The sequence below is a fragment of the Doryrhamphus excisus genome, linkage group LG16 (assembly GCF_037039965.1).
Source record: "Doryrhamphus excisus strain RoL-2023G ecotype Guam linkage group LG16, RoL_Dexc_Guam_v1.1, whole genome shotgun sequence".
Lineage (NCBI taxonomy): Eukaryota > Metazoa > Chordata > Actinopteri > Syngnathiformes > Syngnathidae > Doryrhamphus > Doryrhamphus excisus.
In genome coordinates this window covers 16,441,688-16,463,245 of record NC_136372.1, presented here as the reverse complement: position 1 = coordinate 16,463,245, position 21,558 = coordinate 16,441,688, and the positions used below count along the sequence as shown (strand labels likewise).

The 21,558-nt window shown below is 39.6% G+C and overlaps 1 protein-coding gene and 1 long non-coding RNA gene across 2 annotated transcripts in view; both read right to left on the bottom strand.

The window, feature by feature from the left end:
- Nucleotides 1–387: 387 nt before the first annotated feature.
- nubp1 (nucleotide binding protein 1 (MinD homolog, E. coli)) lies at nucleotides 388–8,583 on the bottom strand. The gene is made up of 11 exons (XM_058048365.2): nucleotides 8,465–8,583; nucleotides 5,604–5,709; nucleotides 4,833–4,937; nucleotides 4,624–4,757; nucleotides 4,448–4,516; nucleotides 4,283–4,315; nucleotides 3,983–4,073; nucleotides 3,679–3,833; nucleotides 2,634–2,744; nucleotides 2,222–2,408; nucleotides 388–948 (listed from the first exon to the last, which is right to left on the bottom strand). Exons 1-11 carry the CDS (start codon nucleotides 8,525–8,527, stop codon nucleotides 896–898), a joined length of 1,107 nt encoding a protein of 368 aa, XP_057904348.2. The 5' UTR covers nucleotides 8,528–8,583; the 3' UTR covers nucleotides 388–895.
- Nucleotides 8,584–9,979: 1,396 nt separating this feature from the next.
- Nucleotides 9,980–21,558, bottom strand: part of LOC131103328 (uncharacterized) — a 29,345-nt gene continuing 17,766 nt past the window's right edge. The window contains exons 4-5 of the long non-coding RNA XR_013629930.1: nucleotides 11,104–11,185; nucleotides 9,980–9,989 (exon numbers count right to left, since the gene is read on the bottom strand). This is a non-coding gene — a long non-coding RNA (uncharacterized LOC131103328). The remainder of the gene's footprint in view (nucleotides 9,990–11,103; nucleotides 11,186–21,558) is intronic.

Genomic DNA, 21,558 nt, shown 5'->3' with positions numbered 1-21,558 from the left:
GTATTTCAACTTTTAACATACAAAACTGGCAACCTGACTTGCAAATTGGATGTCATATTTAGTAAAAAAAAAAAAAAAAAACAACAAAAAATGTAAAATTAAATTACATATTTTGATGGGGTCTGGTGTTTAAAGTGCTCCTTTAAACAGCTGATAGTATAACACTTTTATAGATTAAATTTGACAAATAAATCAAGGAAAATTATAAGCATAAAATAGTGTGTGTGTGTGTGTGTGTTAAATATATGTTCTGGCCCCCAGGACAATTTTATTAACTCAATGCGGCCTGCGATTCAAAATATTTGCCCACCCCTGGTCTCGGGCTGAAAGGATAACTCAGTTAATCCATACAACTTTTTGATTAATCCACTAAGAAAATAATCGTACAGATGTATACTCCATACAGAGAGGTCCAAGGTTTATTATATTATTATTATAACATGTTGGGGCGGAGTAATTTAACCTAATGTTTATATGTGTTATAATCAGTCAATTATCATTTTGATGCACTGGGTGTGCTATTCTATCATCGTGGTAAAAATGCTTCCCATCCATTGGCTTATTTGACAATGGTAACACTGGTAATAGTGATTGAAAAGAAGGAACTAAGACAACATATAGTCATATTTACACCTGATGTTCAGGGTTGAAAGCAATATTACTGCTCGAGCATATTATATATGTCTTGAAAAACCATCACACATGTTGCATTCTACTCATTGTTCATGTTTTCCTGTATTCCAAAGTGCTGCCACTACATTCAAATGAATTGTAACATAGTCATTAATACGGAAAGTCATATTTTAGAATGTCTTTCCAATGTGCGTAGCTAGTTTTTTTTTTGAAATTCTGTGATGTCTTAGCTTTGGTCCAACAGGGTTGCATAACCGCGGCTTCAACCAGTGTTCTCCTCGTCTGTGGTATGTTTGGAACAGTAGTCCTTGACACCTGGTAGAGGGACATAAGATGATTAGATTTAGTGTTGCGTCGTTCAATTACGTTTTTATTATTGTAATTGTATTTTTTAAATTAATTTTAATACTAGCCATTGGATGAAGTACTGGAAATTTCAGACACTCACGTTGACATTTTATATAAGTTATAAGTTACAGTTACTATGGTACCCGTTATGTCATTGTATGGCATTATTAAAAAAAAACAAAAAAAACCCTTAAACTGTATTATGGAAAGCAGGAAGTGAACAAATGTAACAGTTACTGATTGTAAAAGTACCAGATGGAGGGGTAGGATTTAATAAGCTCTGCTTCTTCCTACTCCTTTTGGACAAGTGGAACTGTGAACTGATTATGGAATGTACTCAATTGTAATCTGATGCATGTTCAAATGAAATTAAACCATTACCATTAATAATTACATAAAAATATTCCACATTAATTATCATTTATTTATTTAAATTAAATAAAATTAAAATAAATCAAAATTATATTAAGAAAGCAGGAAGTGAAGCAGTTAAATACAAGGATGAAGAGTCTTGAACTATATATCACTATATTGACACTTACTATGGTACCAATTATGTCATTGGATGCTCATATCACCTCGTACTTCGGTATGTGACAAAAAATAAATAAATAAAATTAAGTAAAAAGAAATTTATTTAAAAAAATTAAAATAAATTTAAATTATATTAGGAAAGCAGGATGTGAACAAAAAAATAAAAAATAACATTAATAAAATTAAGTAAAAAATATTAATTAAATAAAATTAAAATATCATTTATTTATTTAAATTAAATTAAATTAAAATAAATCAAAATTATATTAGGAAAGCAGGAAGTGAACAAATGTAACAGTTACTGATTGTAAAAGTACCAGATGGAGGGGTAGGATTTAATAAGCTTTGCTTCTTTCTACTCCTTTTGGACATGTGGAACTGTGAACTGATTATGGGATGCATTCAATTGTAATCTGATGCATGTTCAAATGAAATTAAACCATTACCATATAAAATACTAATCTTTGCTGCAAATGTGGCCCTCAGGGTAACGGAGTTGAACATCCCTGTCATATAGTAGCACGCAATTACTTTTATTATCTGTTATTGTAGGTATGACCAGTGATTTCTGATGCGACCATGTTTCTTCTGCTTCCCTTATCTGTTGTTACTTCTTCTTTCACGGTCTGGTTGAAATTGCACCGTAAAAAAAACGAGACACCGGCATTGGTACGGTATATGCAACAGTAAAGCAGCGTAATGTCACCTTGCACAATCCTCTGGTAGACTTCCGCAGCAGGGGAGTCGGGGATTTGGTTTAGGAATGACCTGCCCTCATCACAGCTTCTTGCTATTCTTGGGTCGAGCGGCACTTTGCCCAGCAGGGGCAGATTCAGGTCTGAACACATTTTCTCAGCGCCACCGCTGGTGGGAGGAAAGATCTGCGATGTGTTCTAAAAAGGAGATTACAGTTCAATCCTGTGTATAGTCGATGGTAAAGCTTGCATTGCTCTGATTGAGACTGGAAGTACAGTTAAAATATTATATTTCACAAGTGTAAAAATTATTTTTGACAGGTTCCAGTTAAAAGAATAAAATCTGCAGACCTAGCCTGTCGGTGTTTAGTGTGTATACAAATACTATGTTTGTTTGCGGTCTTGTGTGCATCGCTCGGTGACCTTGCATTTGGGACACACAAAGCCGCTCATGTTTTCCACCACTCCGATGATCGGCAGTTTGACCTTCTGACAGAAGCGAATCTCCTTTCGGACGTCTTGCAAGGACACTTCCTAGAGAGGAAGAGAGAGAGACAGAACGTGAAGGATCAATGTCACTTCAAAAATGTGTGCAGGAATCAAGATAGAAGTTTTGCTCGGGTAAGTCTCATTTGACCTGTGGTTTGATGCTTGCCTGTGGTGGAAGAAACAAATGGGGAAGTGATTCCACCCATGATATGAAATAGTAATAGTAATGGTTTAATTTCATTTGAACATGCATCAGATTACAATTGAGTGCCATCCCATAATCAGTTCCCAGTTCCACATGTCCAAAAAGGAGTAGGAAGAAGCAAAGCTTATTAAATCCTACCCCTTCATCTGGTACTTTTACAATCAGTAACTGTTACATTTGTTCACTTCCTGCTTTCCATAATACAGTTTAAGGATTTTTTTTTTTAATAATGTACCTCGTACCGAAGTACGAGGTGATGTGACCATACAATGACATAATGGGTACCATAGTAAGTATCAATATAGTGATATATATAGCACATCATGACTGGTTCAAGACTCTTCATCCTTGTATTTAGCAAGGAGTCTAGTCTGTCTAAAAGGAGTCTAGTCTAAAATATGGTGGTTTCATTTCATTTCATCATTTGTTCGTTTCTTTCGACTTTTTGATTCGCACACTGATTTTGTATCAAGTAAAAATACACAGAAATGAAATAACTGCTGTTTATTTGTTGTGTATCGACAAGTACACGACTTGTTTACTTATACTGGCACAACTAACTGGATGCAACATGTACAGGTGTTAAAGATAAAAATGCCATTTCATTATGACGCATGGTAAGTGCTCATTGAGGGTTTATGGTGAAATACCGCCCCCTGCTGGTACGTCCTTTTTCCATGTCAGTTGCATTACACGGCAAATAATGTTGTTTATTTGTATTCATTTAGAATTCTGACTGTATTATGCTGGGATAATTCATTTGTGTGTGTGTACCTGCGGGGTGGTGATGATGACAGCCCCATCAACATGGGTGGAGCTTAGATACTGGACGATTGACAGGTGCTCGTCAGATGTGCCAGGGGGCGTGTCAACTATGAGGTAATCCAAGTCCCCCCAATCCACATCCCTCAGAAACTGCTTGATCATTCCTGAGAGGACAAATACGATCCAAAGGAAGTTGCCATGCCTGACTTTTCCCTTTTTTTTTTTACCAAGGTCCATTGCTTATTCCCAATCTATTCCAATTCTGAGTGAATCCAAAATACAAATCTGTGCATATTAAGACTGTGTGATATACCATTTTTCTTGGGGCCTCTCCAGATCACAGCATCATCAGGACTACCCAGCAGGAAGCCAATTGACATGACAGCCAGGTTGTCATCCACATACTGAAAAATCAGCACATTACATTTGATTTGTTTCAAACTAGACACAGATATTCTATTAAAATCCAAAATAAGAGACGTCAGACACCATCAGAGAGGTAATAATTCACATCTTTTGTATTTATTTTACTGGGCAATGTGTGAAAACCTAGTAAAATAATCGACTATGGGTATTTTATTGATGAAACATAGCCTATTTTAAACTGACTCACCACAGGGGACCAGCCTGAGTTGCTCTGATGTACCTGTTGAACAGGGAAATAGATTACTCGCATGCTTTATCAACAGAAATAATAGAATGATTGAAATTACAATCACTACTGAAACACACAATGGTGTCAAAGCAACAAAATATATCTGTGTTCATATTTCCTTACTTGCTCTCCCTCCAGCCCCATCATTCTCGGAATGGACGGGCCACAAATGTCTATATCCAACAGTGCAACCTAAAATTGAATGAGATAAAAAAAAAAAGGTGGGAATATCAGCAAAATGTTTGAATGATCACTTTAATTACTATAACATGTTCGTAAAAGAAAACCAAAAATATGACCTCATTGGTGATGTCGCTTGCCAAAGCGTGAGCCAGGTGAGCACTGAATGTACTCTTCCCCACGCCTCCCTTTCCGGATAGGACAAGGATCTTGTGTTTGACCGTAGACAGCTTTTCTCCGATTTCCTTAATGGCTGCAGACACCACAGGATGTATGAAGACAAGACAGGATGCTTGCGTGTTTATAGAACATTATTGAAGTACTGTACCCGGGTCTGGGGCCTTGGTGGCTCCAGAAGCACATAGTTTTTGGTTGGGGCAGCCTTGGCATGATGAAGACTTTCCTGCTTGTTCGCTCCTTGTACCTGGACAGTCTGAAATGATAAGACAAGGTGAACCTTCAGTCTTAATAGTGTAGCGGGAAAAGTGTAGGGTTAGTAAAGTTGCTCTTTTTGGACAAAAAAAAAACTTGAGAGGACGCGTGGGCTCCATTTATTAACAAGACAAAACTGGCAACAAAAAAAACAACACAAACCTCCCTACTTCAGTCGCACTTCCATGACGTCATCAATTCATTTACACCAAATTAAACTGTTACAATATAAATTATTTAATTTCTTAAACAATACATAATTCCAGACAAGAAGGCAATTAATTTGCTAAATTAAATATTAAATGAAATATTATTGTTACATGGTCACACGGTGGTTCTTATCAAACAACACTAGCTTGAGTTCGAATGCTGCGTCACTTTGGTTCAACTACTTTTCTGTGTTGTATCATTCCATTAAACATAGCCTCACCTACAAAATTAATATAAAATGAACAGCTGCCCAAATATAGTTAATTAAAAATTTAAGTTCAAATGTTAAAATTGACAGGAAATGATGGGGTAAACTGTGACGCAGTTGACAAAGCAGACTAGCCATGAGACAGAACTACGCCATAAATTATTTCGAAACACCAAGTACCACACAATCATTTAAAATTTGTTTTTTTAACAAATAATTCAGTGTTAATTTAAAAGTTTAAAAACTCACGCTCATTCGCATTCTCTGGTACGTCGTCCATTTTGTGTCCGACTATTAAAGTCGTCCCCTTTTCTCTTCGAAGGTTCCGGGTGTCGTTTATCCACGTGACGTTTGCCTTAAGAATGGTACATAACAACAGTCATATAATTCACTTTAACTGGAATTAGTAATTATTTTTAATGCAGGTATATATTTTTGTTGTTGTACTGTCTCTAATATATCAGTAAAATTTAGTAAACATGGAGTGTCACGACAACAGTCGCTGAACAATAATTACCAACGAGAACGCTGTTCTCCTTTTTGTCCAGCAGGGAGTGCTGTTTATACAGTTATGTCGTAAGAAAAGTTATGTCGTTCACTACAATACATATTTTGATTTTTAATTAACACATTTTTTAACTGATGCATCTCAAACACAGCAGGTTCTTACATGTGCATTACATGTGAAAATGCTGACATGTAATACTCATTATTATTGTGTCAGCAATGTGATATTATTAGTAAACAGGTGATGTAATACAAAGTATGTGTAATTTTATCCTGTGTTTTGAGATATTTTGCTTGTGTTGGCAATTAAGCACACAAACAAGAAATTATACTTGCATACATACAATCTAGTCTTTTCATCCTTGCCAGGTTTACGCTCTGGAAATTTGAACACAACCCAATTTGCTCATCCGCAGAACCAGTTAGTCAATTACTCAGCAGCACATACTGTACGCTAGCCAATTTGTTATTGTCTGCTACCAAATTGGGAATTGCACTATTGCCAGTGGACGCATCCTGCTGGGCCTGTTTTTTCACTAGCTTGGCTTTATTATTTATTTATTTATTTATTTTTTTAAACTGAACTTGACTTTTCTTTGGTGCTCCAGGCTCCTGTTGCATTTGAATACAACAGCAGCATGAAAGCGGTAAAAAATGGACATAAGCGTGTAAAGATGTATACACAGCGGTGCAGGTAAAGCCAGAGGTGTCATTAGGCGTGTAAGTCATCCCTTCAGGCTACATAGGAATCCAAACAGCAGTTTTGGGGGGGGTTATATTTAGCAAAAGAGAGAATCTTCTTAATAAAGATAATACTGTACTGCTGTGATACATAACTATAACTATGCATTAATGCAGTGGAATCGAATGCACTCTTTCGTGACGTTGCATGAAATGTGACAAACGTACATTAGTGAGGTACGGAATGAAGTCAAATCCCTCGCTGAAGGGCTCCCTTTCGGGTATATTTTACTCGTGCTGTGTTGACACTACAATGCACACACCCTATGGTAGTGTGTATGCTTCAGTACTCAGTTACAATTACATTTTAGACCGTATATTCATGTTGTGCATTAGTACAATATGAAGTACAATATATCCAATTTTTATCTAGAATTATTTTTAAGTTTCTACTTAATCATAAATAAAATATAATATGTAAAATATAATATAATATGTAGTACCTACATATCATTTTTGTAAATGAAATATATTAAAAATATTATATTCCAAAGTAATATATATATATATTTTGCATGCGTGGGATTTCTCCGGGTACTCCGGTTTCCTCCCACATTCCAAAAACATGCTAGGTTAATTAGCGACTCCAAATTGTCCATAGGTATGAATGTGAGTGTGAATGGTTGTTTGTCTATATGTGCCCTGTGATTGGCTGGCGACCAGTCCAGGGTGTACCCCGCTGGGATAGGCTCCAGCATACCCATGACCCTCGTGAGGATAAGCGGTAGAAAATGAATGAATGAATGAATGTGCACTTGGGGGGAGGGGGGGCGTACAACAATGAATCTGGCACACAATAAAACTAAAATAAAGTAAAATTATTGCAACAACATGCATGCTAGGTTAATTGACGACTCCAAATTGTCCATAGGTATGAATGCGAGTGTGAATGGTTGTTTGTCTATATGTGCCCTGTGATTGGTTGGCGACCAGTCCAGGGTATACCCCGCTGGGATAGGCTCCAGCATACCCATGACCCTCGTGAGGATAAGCGGTAGAAAATGAATGAATGAATGAATGTGCACTTGGGGGGACGGGGTGGGGGCGTACAACGATGAATCTGGCACACAATAAAACTAAAATAAAGTAAAATTATTCCAACAACATGCATGCTAGGTTAATTGACGACTCCAAATTGTCCATAGGTATGAATGCGAGTGTGAATGGTTGTTTGTCTATATGTGCCCTGTGATTGGCTGGCGACCAGTCCGGGGTGTACCCCGCCTCTCGCCTGAAGACAGCTGGGATAGGCTCCAGCATACCCATGACCCTCGTGAGGATAAGCGGTAGAAAATGAATGAATGAATGTGAACCTGGGGGGAGGGGGGCCTACAACAATGAATCTGGCACACAATAAAACTAAAATAAAGTAAAATTATTCCAACAACATGCATGCTAGGTTTGACTTACATACTCTGCTATCATGGCGTTAAATACCGAGTCAATGAAGACACATTCTGTCCATTCAGCAAGAGGACCGCAGTGGCACATCCTATTGGACTCAGGACAGACTTTGGTCACAGGGTTACTCAGCAAAAAAGTTAAGCCTTGGCTTCATGAGCACATCCAGGCCTTAGCACTCTGTAAGCATTAGCAGGGAAACTTTGCGGGTCTATTTTCTTTATGCCTGGCTGGAGATGACACTCAACCGAGGTAAAAAAAAAAAAAAGAAAAGTATTTTTTGGTGCAGGAAAAGGAAGAAAGGACATTTCCTGGTAAACACGCAAGAGGGAAGTATGTTTGACCCACGGTTGGCATTCAATTCAGGGTGTACCCCGCCTCTTATCCAAAAAAATTCATGGATATCGATGTTGAAAATTAAGTACACACGTCACAGTTCAAGCTAGGTACTGAGTACCTACTCCGGAAATCCAGGACTTAAGGGTAGAATCCCAGGGAACTCTTGTTTGGGGATGGCCACCCATTCCTTGGGTCGCCAATGGGGTTCCGTCGTCACTGTTTCCGCTCCTTGGGCTTGGCATTGCGCAACCAAAATCATGAACCAGTTGTTTGTTATAAAACTCCTAAAATCAAACAGAAATACAATGGAACCTTGGTTAGCATACATCTCGGTGAGTGTGTTTTTTTTGGTTAACATAGAAAATCTTGCCTCGGTTTGCGCAAATTTTGCGGTTAGCATACAATATGGTGTCCTGCTGTATTATTAATACACTGCAAGAGTCCAACTGTGTTCTTCATGTAATTTAAAGACACAATGTGTCAGCAAGATCAACACGGACACCCCCTTCTTGTTTTGCCATGAGTTAGTTCTTGAATTCACGGTAAAACACACAGGTGGTTTATGTTTTTACTACTATCTTCTACCCACTACATTGTGTCTCTGGCAACAATCACGTCTTCAGTGAAAGTAAAAATTACCTTAAATGTTAATTTATTATTTATATGCATTTTTAATTGTGAAAACTATAACTATAACTACATGGGCTTGGCATTGCACAGCCAAAATCATTAACCTGTCATTTGTTATAAAACTCCTAAAATCAAACAGAAATACAATGGAACCTTGGTTAGCATACATCCCTGTGAGAGTTTTTTTTTTGGTTAACATGGAAAATCTTGCCTCGGTTTGCGTACATTTTGCGGTTAAATGATAAATAAATGAACATTTAAGAAATGTGATTGTTCTTAAAGACACAATGCGGCAGCGAGATCAACACAGACACCACCTTCTTGTTTTGCCATGAGTTAGTTATTGCCAAAGTTAATTCACGGTAAAACACAAAGGTGGTTTATGTTTTTGCTATCTTTTAACCACTACATTGTGTTTCTCCGGCAATAATCACGCCTTCAATGAAGGTAAAAATTACCTTAAATGTTAATTTATTATTTATATGCATTTTTAATTGTGAAAACTATAACTATAACTACATGGGCTTGGCATTGCACAGCCAAAATCATTAACCTGTCATTTGTTATAAAACTCCTAAAATCAAACAGAAATACAATGGAACCTTGGTTAGCATACATCCCTGTGAGTGTTTTTTTTTGGTTAACATGGAAAATCTTGCCTCGGTTTGCGAACATTTTGCGGTTAAATGATAAATAAATGAACATTTAAGAAATGTGATTGTTCTTAAAGACACAATGCGGCAGCGAGATCAACACGGACACCACCTTCTTGTTTTGCCATGTGTTAGTTCTTGAATTCACGGTAAAACACAAAGGTGGTTTATGTTTTTGCTACTATCTTTTAACTACTACATTGTGTTTGTCCGGCAACAATCACGTCTTCAATGAAGGTAAAAATTACCTTAAATGTTAATTTATTATTTATATGCATTTTTAATTGTGAAAACTATAACTATAACTACATGGGCTTGGCATTGCACAGCCAAAATCATTAACCTGTCATTTGTTATAAAACTCCTAAAATCCAACAGAAATACAATGGAACCTTGGTTAGCATACATCCCTGTGAGAGTTTTTTTTTGGTTAACATGGAAAATCTTGCCTCGGTTTGCGTACATTTTGCGGTTAAATGATAAATAAATGAACATTTAAGAAATGTTCTTAAAGACACAATGCGGCAGCGAGATCAACACGGACACCACCTTCTTGTTTTGCCATGAGTTAGTTATTGCCAAAGTTAATTCACGGTAAAACACAAAGGTGGTTTATGTTTTTGCTATCTTTTAACCACTACATTGTGTTTCTCCGGCAACAATCACGTCTTCAATGAAGGTAAAAGTAACCTTAAATATTCATTCATTATTTTTATGCATTTTGAATTGTTAATATAATATACAATTATATTAAAATTATATATGATTAAATAAATACATATAAATATAATAAAAATAAATAAATAAAAATAAAAAATAAATAAATACATATATTATAAATAAATATAAATAAAAAATATATATAATTATAAATTATAACTACTTTGAGACATACTTGCTATGTCCATCCTTCTCCATCCACCATTCAAAGTCCTCCATCCATTCCTCCTGCTCTCACTATTTCACTCACATGAAATTCCCAGCTGCCCCAGCCATGCGGGGTCGCAGCCTTTGAGATAATTTTAACTATTTTTAACTGCACCTTGTTCCCGGAGCGCAAGCTTTTAAAGGCTGCAAACTGAAGACCATCAAAATGTCCCCATATTGATGTCCACTGAGCGTGAGAATCTCTGCCGGGTTCCTTGAAAACAACATCCAGGTGAATGCGACGTCTCTTCAGTGCATTTGAATACCGGACACCATGTGCACCAACACGCGTGTTACCCATGTGGAAAAATACATGGAGATGCTTCTGAGAGTTATTTACGGTCAAGCAGCTGCTAAAGGAATCCTGGACATCAACGTTGTCTTCATGTCTCCTTCAAAGAGCTTCTACTTCGTGTGTTGCAGGACTGTATTTTTACTTTAGCATCATGTCACAATTCCTGGTGCTGCTGTAGTCACACAGAATGATCCCGACATTCCTTAAAAATGTCCTAAAGAATCAAACAAGAGTTGGACTGGATTCTTTATCTTACCTTGCTTGTCAATCAATGTAGCTGATTGATGGATATTTGTCAAAAACAGGGGCGTCACTAGGTTCTGAAGACAGGATAGGTTCTGGAGATACACAGGATATGAATGAATGTAGTAGACATTTTAAAAAAATTCCAAAAAACAAATAAGGAACAAAAACCGGGATATAATTTTCCCACTTTAGGACAGATTTAGTAGAAATACTCAATTGTTTTAGGCCACCATTAAATGTACACAAGTACAACCAATCTACACTGCAAAATGGCTGCTCAAGCTCTGCAACCATTCTGTCCAATGGACAGTAATCAATTATATAATAATCATTATTATATTATTAATTAGCCTATTATTATATATGAAATTTGTCAGAGATTTTTTTGTAAAAAAAAAAAAAAAAAAAAATCAAATTATTAATGTTGGAAAAAAAGGACTCAGCTGCACGGCGGTCGAGTGGTTAGCGCGCAGACCTCACAGCTAGGAGACCTGAGTTCAATCCCACATCTCTGTGTGGAGTTTGCATGTTCTCCCCGTGCATGCGTGGGTTTTCTCCGGGTACTCCGGTTTCCTCCCACATTCCAAAAAAAAAACATGCTAGGTTAATTAGCGACTCCAAATTGTCCATAGGTATGAATGTGAGTGTGAATGGTTGTTTGTCTATATGTGCCCTGTGATTGGCTGGCCACCAGTCTAGGGTGTACCCCGCCTCTCGCCCCAAAGAAGACAGCTGGGATAGGCTCCAGCGCCCCCTGCGACCCCTTCGTGAGGAAAAGCGGTAGAAAATAAATGAATGAATATTATTAATTAGTCTATTATTATTACTATCATTATTATTATATATCTTCTGATTATTACTACTACTACTAGGCTAGCATTAGCCTGCTTATTGGCTTGCTTATTAGCCTGCTTTTGCCTGCTTTATATGAAATTTGTCAGATATTTTTTTTGTAAAAAAAATAGAAAATAAAAATAAAAATCAATAAAAAAAATTTAAAAATCAATAAATTTTTTAAATCAATAAAAAAAAATCAAAAAAATATATCAAATTATTTAGGGGGACTTAAGAAGCCCCCCTAAAATAGGCGTAATGACGCCACTGGTCAGAACCCCAAGATTTATTATTTTAAGATGTGTAGTGAAGCCTGTTTTTTCGCCGCAATGGACCGCTGATGCAGAGTCCTTGCTTGTAATGCAACACATGTGAGCGCCTCCTACTGTTTAGGGTTGCGAGCACGATGCCACTTTAAGGTGGTAATAAAGATGGCATCCTGACACGACCTCTGACATGGCGTCGCCGTGAACAGCCTGCATGGACTGTATGTGTAAATTCTTATGTGTTGGCTGACGGTGTGTGTGTGTGTGTGTGTGTGTGTGTGTGTGTGTGTGTGTGTGCGCTGTGGCAGTTGGATATGACGATAAAAATGCTCTTGGTTGTTAGGAAGGGAAGCATTTGTCTCCGTCTACTCTGTTTGTGTCAAGGAAGGAAGATTAGCCAGGCTTGCAGACTATTTGTGGTCACACTGCGGCAGTTACAAGTTCACACGTCCATACTGTACACACACACACACACACACACACACACACACACACGGGTCTGAAGTCAAGGCTTGTTTAAACAACAAAGCGGTCCCCATCAACCCGAAGCGCCCGAGGCCACAAAACCCCTCAGCACCGCTCTCACTAACAGGTTCAACCTCTCTACCGCATATCAGGTGTCACGCTATATACGTCAGTATTGATGCATATCATTTTACTCCTATTGTTGCACATATTCACATGAAAACAACAAGGTGCACACGTCCACACCCACACCCACTCATTTTGAGGTGCTTTGGTTCCTTTTTTAGACTTTTCACTTTACACATGTAAAAATATCCTAGAAATGTGCTGGAGTCTATTCACCTACCGAGGATCGAACCAGCAACCACAACAAGTACAAAATAAGCAGAATGTGACATGTCATATTAAATAAGGGGAAATATTGAAATTGTCTATTCATTTTTTATGTCACCGATAATATTTAATTATGGAATTATTTTAGGAAAAGGGCTGCACGGTGGATGAGTGGTTAGCGCACAGGTCTCACAGCTCGGAGACCCGAGTTTGATTCCACCCTCGGGCATCTCTGTGTGGAGTTTTGCATGGGTTTACTCCGGTTTCCTCCCACATTCCAAAAACATGCTAGGTTAATTAGCGACTCCAAAATTGTCCATAGGTATGAATGTGAGTGTGAATGGTTGTTTGTCTATATGTGCCCTGTGATTGGCTGGCCACCAGTCCAGGGTGTACCCCGCCTCTCGTCCGAAGAAGACAGCTGGGATAGGCTCCAGCAACCCCTTCGAACCTCGTGAGGATAAGCGGTAGAAAATGAATGAATGAATGTAACTTAAACCAGGCTGCACGGTGGACGAGGACGTTAGCGCGCAGGCCTCACAGCTAGGAGACCCAAGTTCAATTCCACCCTCGGCCATCTCTGGGTTTTCTCCGGGTACTCCGATTTCCTCCCACATTCCAAAAACATGCTAGGTTAATTAGCGACTCCAAAATTGTCCATAGGTATGAATGTGAGTGTGAATGGTTGTTTGTCTATATGTGCCCTGTGATTGGCTGGCCACCAGTTCCAGAGTGTACCCCGCCTCTCGCCCGAAGAAGACAGCTGGGATAAAGGGAGGGGGGGACAAAACAGGAATATTCTATTTCAACATTTTCTACACAAAGTACAACAGTGAGTCTTGCACACAATAAAACTAAAATAAAGTAAAATTAGTCAAACAATTACTATTATCTTATCTATTAATAATGGGCTTTTTCAACAAGAAATATATCAAATTTCTCAGCATATCTCCATGTGTTGCTTTAGTAAATATCAAAGTGGCCTTGAGTCCAGTATAAGAATAAATATATGAATATACAAATGATATTTTCCATGTGTATTTAATATAATGAACAAGTAATTTAGCTACGCTTTATTGAAAAACAGAATGGGACACCCGGGCCATTACTTTCACAGGAAATGAAAACGCAAGAAAATATGAAACAGGTCGTCACAGTTGGCTTTCCGTGGGAATTCCTATGCTTTCACATGGAAAAGAGCATTTGCGAGGTCAGATGTTGTCGTGTTTGATGAGGTTTGAGATCAAGGTTCTTAATTTATATCCAATACATTTTGGAGTCTTTTGGAACGAATATACATCCTAATGAATGTTTCAAGCAAGAGTAATTAGTGCCTTCTGTTGCCGCGGCGTTCCTTTCATGTACAGCGGGAGGGGGGGGGGTCGCCCGCACGGCCATTAAACTTCATCTCCAGCAGTTGGAACATCTGGAAACGTGCCACACGAGCACACTATGAAGCAAACACATCTACGGGGCAGACAGGAAGCAACCCCCCCCCCCACCTCCTCTGTTCCTGTTTCTCAGCGCGCGCACGTGTGTGTTTGTGTGCACGTGAGCGACTACTTTGGGCATGGCCGGAAACACAATGCACAAAGAAACTAGTTAGAGGAGAACCGATGCAATATTAGTCAAAAATGACAAAAATATTGATAGTTATGATAAAGACGAGGTCAACTCGACAGAAAATGTGACATTGTGGAACAATGCTGGCAGTCAAACTGTTTCCTAGAACGCTTCCTCTCTCGTTTCCTTCCCTCTGTCCCATGTTGAGGGGACCTACACAGATAAATCTAAAAATACTGCCTGCATTCACAACCCGAAAGCGCACCTAAAATAGAATAAAAATGTTAAAAAAAAAAAAAAAAAGACTCGGCTGCACGGCGGTCGAGTGGTTAGCATGCAGACCTCACAGCTAGGAGACCTGAGTTCAATTCCACCCTGTGTGGAGTTTGCATGTTCTCCCCGTGCATGTGTGGGTTTTCTCCGGGTACTCCGTTTCTTTTAAACATTATTAGAGCTCTCTAGACATGAGGTAGCACCCCTATAGTCACTTATACACTCCTATAATTCATTATTTATGACATTACACAACTCTTTTGCTGGAGACCCGAGTTCAATCCCACCCTCATCCACGTGCATGCGTGGGTTTTCTCCGGGTACTCCGGTTTCCTCCCACATTCCAAAAACATGCTAGGTTAATTAGCGACTCCAAATTGTCCATAGGTATGAATGTGAGTGTGAATGGTTGTTTGTCTATATGTGCCCTGTGATTGGCTGGCCACCAGTCCAGGGTGTACCCCGCCTCTCGCCCGAAAAAGACAGCTGGGATAGGCTCCAGCACCCCCGCGACCCTCATGAGGATAAGCGCTAGAAAATGAATGAATGAATGAACCTTCTAAATGTGTGGTTTTTTTAACATTATTAGAGCTCTCTAGACATGAAGTAGCACCCCTATAGTCACTTATACACTACTATAATTCATTATTTATGACATTACACGACTCTTTTGCTGGAGACCTGAGTTCAATTCCACCCTCAGTCATCTCTGTGTGGAGTTTGCATGTTCTCCGGGTACTCCGCTTTCCTCCCACATTCCAAAAACATGCTAGGTTAATTAGCGACTCCAAATTGTCCATAGGTATGAATGTGAGTGTGAATGGTTGTTTGTCTATATGTGCCCTGTGATTGGCTGGCCACCAGTCCAGGGTGTACCCCGACTCTCGCCTGAAGACAGCTGGGATAGGCTCCAGCACCCCCCGTGACCCTTGTGAGGAAAACCCACGCATGCAGGGGGGGGGGCATGCAAACTCCACACAGAGATGGCTGAGCATGGAATTGAACTTGGGTCTCCAGCAAAAGACTTGTGTAATGTCATAAATAATGAATTATAGGAGTGTATAAGTGACTATAGGGGTGCTACTTCGTGTCTAGAGAGCTCTAATAATGTTAAAAAAACACATTTAGAAGGTTCATTCATTCATTCATTTTCTAGCGCTTATCTCTACGAGGGTGGCGGGGGTGCTGGAGCCTATCCCAGCTGTCTTCTTCGGGCGAGAGGCAGGGTACACCCTGGACTGGTGGCCAGCCAATCACAGGACACATATAGACAAACAACCATTCACACTCACATTCATACCTATGGACAATTTGGAGTCCGCTAATTAACCTAGCATGTTTTTTTTGGAAACCGGAGTACCCGGAGAAAACCCACGCATGCACGGGGAGAACATGCAAACTCCACACAGAGATGGCCGAGGGTGGAATCGAACGCGGGTCTCCTAGCTGTGAGGCCTGCACGCTCATTTGACGATTTTGTTCTGTAACCCTCTTTGAATAAATTAAAAATGTCTGTCTTACTGCATCCACCCTCAGCTGCATTGACTGTTGTTTGGGTTTCCCAAGCTGAGGATCGGGACTCTTCACGGGACGATAGAGACAATGAACAAATAGAGAAGCTAAAATATTTTAATGTCTCCATTCAAAACTTGATCAGTCCGTTTAAGATTAAAGAGCATCCGCACATACTACTCATTTCCATGGTGGAATATTTGCATCCACACATTTTCATCCATTTGCCTATGCAAGGCAACAGGAGTAGGAGGAGCTAAAGAAGAAGTGACTTAGTGACCCTCACACAGTCACACAAGTGCTGCCTTAGAAAATCAACACACTGATAACAACACACTGATCAATAATCGTCAATAAAGTACGACTGACACAATCACCATTGAGCAACACTTTTAAAAACAGACCCGACCTGCGGCTGGAAACAGGAAATAACCAGCGTTTCCTGTGGCATCCATCACGACCATGTCAATGTTGTTGTAAAATATCACATTATTTTGCTTCTCATTAGTCACATGGGTTGGTCTTTTTTAAAGTGGGAAACGTGTACATGCACATGTACATACATGTTATTCTGTACATTAAGTACAAAATCTTTCATTCAAATCTTGAATAAAGCAATATTTGCGAATAAAGTTGAAAAAAAAAATCAGTTCAAAACATTTGATTTTGTATATTATTCAATTTATAGGGAAATTGACAACCCATTTGTAACCGCGGTGCTGCTATTCGATATGTTATGTTTTTCCATAGTGAGCCTCAATCGAACCTCGGTTAGCATACACCCCAGTTAATGTGTTTTTTGGTTAACATTGAAAATTTTGCCTTGGTTTGTGTACATTTTCTGGTTAGCATACATTGTTTTGTGGTGTTATCCAACACTGTTGGTAAACGTTCTTGTTAGCAGCTGATTAGCTTGCTAATACAGTACATGGAAAGACAAACCAGAGGGCAGCTCTGTCCCCTGTCTATGATGTCATCAGCTGTTGACACTGTGGTTATTTTTTACTAACACAGTTACGCTGTTATGGTTATAGTTTTTCATTCATTCATTTTCTACCGCTTTTTCCTCACAAGGGTAGCAGGGGGTGCTGGAGCCTATCCCAGCTGTCTTTTGGACGAGAGGCGGGGTACACACTGGACTGGTTGCCAGCCAATCACAGGACACATATAGACAAACAATCATTCACACTCACATTCATACCTATGGACAATTTGGAGTCGCCAATTAACCTAGCATGCATGTTGTTGGAATAATTTTACTTTATTTTAGTTTTATTGTGTGCGAGACTCACTGTTGTACTTTGTGTAGAAAATGTTGAAATAGAATATTCTTGTTTTGTCCCCCCTCCCTTTATCCCAGCTGTCTTCGGGCGAAAGGCGGGGTAACACCCTGGACTGGTGGCCAGCCAATCACAGGGCACATATAGACAAACAACCATTCACACTCACATTTATACCTATGGACAATTTGGAGTAGCTAATTAACCTAGCATGTTTTTGGAATGTGGGAGGAAACCGGAGTACCCGGAGAAAACCCACGCATGCACGGGGAGAACATGCAAACTCCACACAGAGATGGCCGAGGGTGGAATTGAACTCGGGTATCCTAGCTGTGAGGCTTGCGCGCTAACCACTTGACCACCGTGCAACCCAAGGACACTATATTATAGCTGGATTACACTTGGCTAACAGACCAGATACACTCACACTGAGTCTCCATTATACTTAACTTGCATATTTTTGGACCCTGTGACGATACTAAGGCAACAGGAGAACGTGCAAACTCCACTCAGGAAAGCCCAAGCCAGTTCTGCACCCAGACGGAACAATCCAATTTTTGCCACGTGAGGGTTTCAGACTTAGGAATCTTATTCATGCGTGTGTCTGTGTGTCAATTAGTCAAGACAGTGAACACATTGTGTGACGTTGCAATCACTGACTATTCCTCTCTTGTGTGAATGCCTCACAGTCCATGTATGTATGTATGTATGTATGTAGCTACGTTAGCTAGTTCTTGTCTGCGTGCACTGCAACTATACACGTGCAAACATTCCAAATGCAAATTGCGGTCTATGGCAACCTGTTGTTCAGGCATAGAAACACGCATTTGTAAAGAATCCAATCAATTGTCTGCCCAAGGACGGCACTTATATTACTTTTAAATGAAAATGCTGTGTGGGAGAAGATAATGCAGGAAAATATACAAGCTTCATTGGATGAAAAGTCCCCTCTTTGCAGCTATTGTATTTTTTTTTTTTGTAATTTGGCTCATCCACTCACTTAAATCAAAATATGTCCAGTAGGATTCTTTATTTATACATAGAATATTGTTTGTATTTACGTACAACCTTCAATAAATACAGTTTTTAACATTATTAGAGCCCTCCAGGTATGCAATAACACCCCCACAGTTGCCTTTACGCTCATGTTACTTCATATAGTAGACATAACAAGAGAAAATAAGACATTCATTCATTCATTTTTTACCGCGGGGGGTTCTGGAGCCTATCCCAGCTGTCTTCGGGCAAGAGGCGGGGTACACCCTGGACTGGTCTCCAGCCAATCACAGGGCACATATAGACAAACAACCAATTAACCTAGCATGTTTTTGGAATGTGGGAGGAAACCGGAGTACCTGGAGAAAACCCACGCATGCTCGGGGAGAACATGCAAACTCTACACAGAGATGGCAAAGGGTGGAATTGAACCCTGGTCTTCTAGTTGTGAGGTCTGCGTACTAACCACTGGACTGCCGTGCCGCCTGTAAAAAAGCTTGTATGTTAAAATTTGAAATACTTTGAAAGCAACTGGTAGGCTGGATTCAAACGCTTGGTGGGCCGCATGTGGCCCCCGGGCCGCACTTTGCCCACCCCTGATTTAGCCTTTTTTTATGCTGAAAAATGCTTCATTTTGGCAAAAATACGTACAATATTCAAAGCTTGGAGAATAAAGAATTCAGTGGATTCAGTGATATGGAATGAGATCGAGAGCTCGGTGAACTTCTCTGAAACTTGCTTATGTTAATTTAGCCTTTGTAGTCTCCAAGGCATGTTTTTTATGCTACTGTGTAGCTGAATAACACATTTTTGGAATGTGGGAAAACCCACGCATGGACGGGGAGAACACGCAAACTCCACACAGAGATGGCAGAGGGTGGAATTGAACCCTGGTCTTCTAGCTGTGAGGTCTGCATGCTAAACACTCGACCATCGTGCCGCCCGTAAATAAGACATCCAACTTTCAAGTCATGTTTCCAGTTTGTATGTTAAAACTTGAAATACTTAGAAAGCAACTGGCGGGCCGGATTCAAACGCTTGGTGGGCCGCATGTGGCCCCCAGGCCGCATTTTGCCCACCCCTGATTTAGCATTTTTTTATGCTGAAAAAGGTTTCATTTCGGCAGAAATATGTACAATATTCAAAGCTTGGAGAGTAAAGAATTCAGTGGATTCAATGATATGGAATGAGATCGAGAGCTCGGTGAACTTCTCTGAAACTTGCTTATGTTAATTTAGCCTTTGTAGGCTCCAAGGCATGTTTTTTATGCTACTGTGTAGCTGAATAACACATTTTTGGAATGTGGGAAAACCCACGCATGGACGGGGAGAACACGCAAACTCCACACAGAGATGGCAGAGGGTGGAATTGAACCCTGGTCTTCTAGTTGTGAGGTCTGCATGCTAACCACTCGACCATCATGCCGCCCGTAAATAAGACATCCAACTTTCAAGTCATGTTTCCAGTTTGTATGTTAAAACTTGAAATACTTAGAAAGCAACTGGCGGGCCGGATTCAAACCCTTGGTGGGCCGCATGTGGCCCCCGGGCCGCATTTTGCCCACCCCTGATTTAGCATTTTTTATGCTGAAAAAGGTTTCATTTCGGCAGAAATATGTACAATATTCAAAGCTTGGAGAGTAAAGAATTCAGTGGATTCAGTGATATGGATTGAGATCGAGAGCTCGGTGAACTTCTCTGAAACTTGCTTATGTTAATTTAGCCTTTTTAGTCTCCAAGACATGTTTTTTTTATGCTACTGTGTAGCTAAATAACTGTTCATATGTTACGTCAACATACCGGACAGCCATTCAATCTTTTGTTCCGGATTAAATATCTGCTCTTGGTTTTAAGTTTTCTGTATTCCACTTGGACATTTTCCCTAATCAGGTTATCATGCTTATTACATGCGTCTCACGTGTAATTGATGTACTGCTGGCTGAGTCGCATTCATTCCCCGCATTGCAGTCTCGTGTTGTAGCCCAGAAATGCAAAGAATTATTTGCGGCGTAACAATCCTCAACAATGAGCTCTTCTTCTTCTCCTGGCTAACCATGTTCTTATGACTCCACACATGAACCCCCCCACCCCCACCCCCAAGGCATCACAATGCATACTTTTAGTCAAGTACACAACAGATCGGGACGCTGTGGATTAATGTTGAGGTTGTATTCCACTGTTGATATTTCCGTTATCGATTATTTGCATGGAACAGCTCACAATGGCACAGTGGCTCCACCCCACAGCTGATGTGCCTCGAGAGATGGGTGTGTCATTGAATAAACACCAGCTTTTCAAACCCCCGCAGGTAAATGAATACATCAGTTATTCATCCTCAGATGAAATACTTCAATAGTCCACGTGCTCGCATTTATTCATCTCTCATAAGATGACTTGTGACAGGTTGAAGTGCGGCACCAAAAGAGGTGTGCTGCAGGAACACCCATATCGTCCTGAAAAAGGGCGCATGAAGAGCGCAGGAAAGAAATAAATAAACTAGTAAGGTTTGAAAAAGTACAAAAAATACACTAATACACTAAATAAACCCAAATACAAACATAAGATGCATTCAAAAACATTAAAATACTATGTAGTACTCTACACTGGCCACTAGTTGTCAGTAATGCTCCTGCAATGCTGCTGTGTGTTGTGAGACACACAAGCACCAGACTTGTTAGCCGCAAAAACAGGCTTTTATGGCAGGTTGCAGTCATAACCCACCCAAGCGAAAACTCAACTCTGAATCCATGATGTCACTTCCTGTCTCACAGCAAACGCATTTACAGCAACACATACCTCGACTATACTGGGAAATAAAATGTCAAAGGTGACTAGACGGATGTTATTTAATGTCTAAAGGGCTCTAATATGTTTAAGAAATTAATTTAGAAGGTTGGAGATTGATTTTCTATGATTTTCTGCAATATTATTCAATTTATTAATA

Bases quoted from the DNA above. Each gene is read 5' to 3' on its own strand.
- nubp1 (XM_058048365.2), bottom strand. From the start codon at position 8,527: ATGGGTGGCCATCCCCAAACAAGAGTTCCCTGGGATTCTACCCTTAAG. The intron at 4,938-5,603 runs GTGAGTTTTTAA...TTATCATTTCAG, and splicing joins ACCAGAGAATGCGAATGAGC to ACTGTCCAGGTACAAGGAGC. The intron at 4,758-4,832 runs GTACAGTACTTC...TGGTGTCTGCAG, and splicing joins CACCAAGGCCCCAGACCCGG to CCATTAAGGAAATCGGAGAA.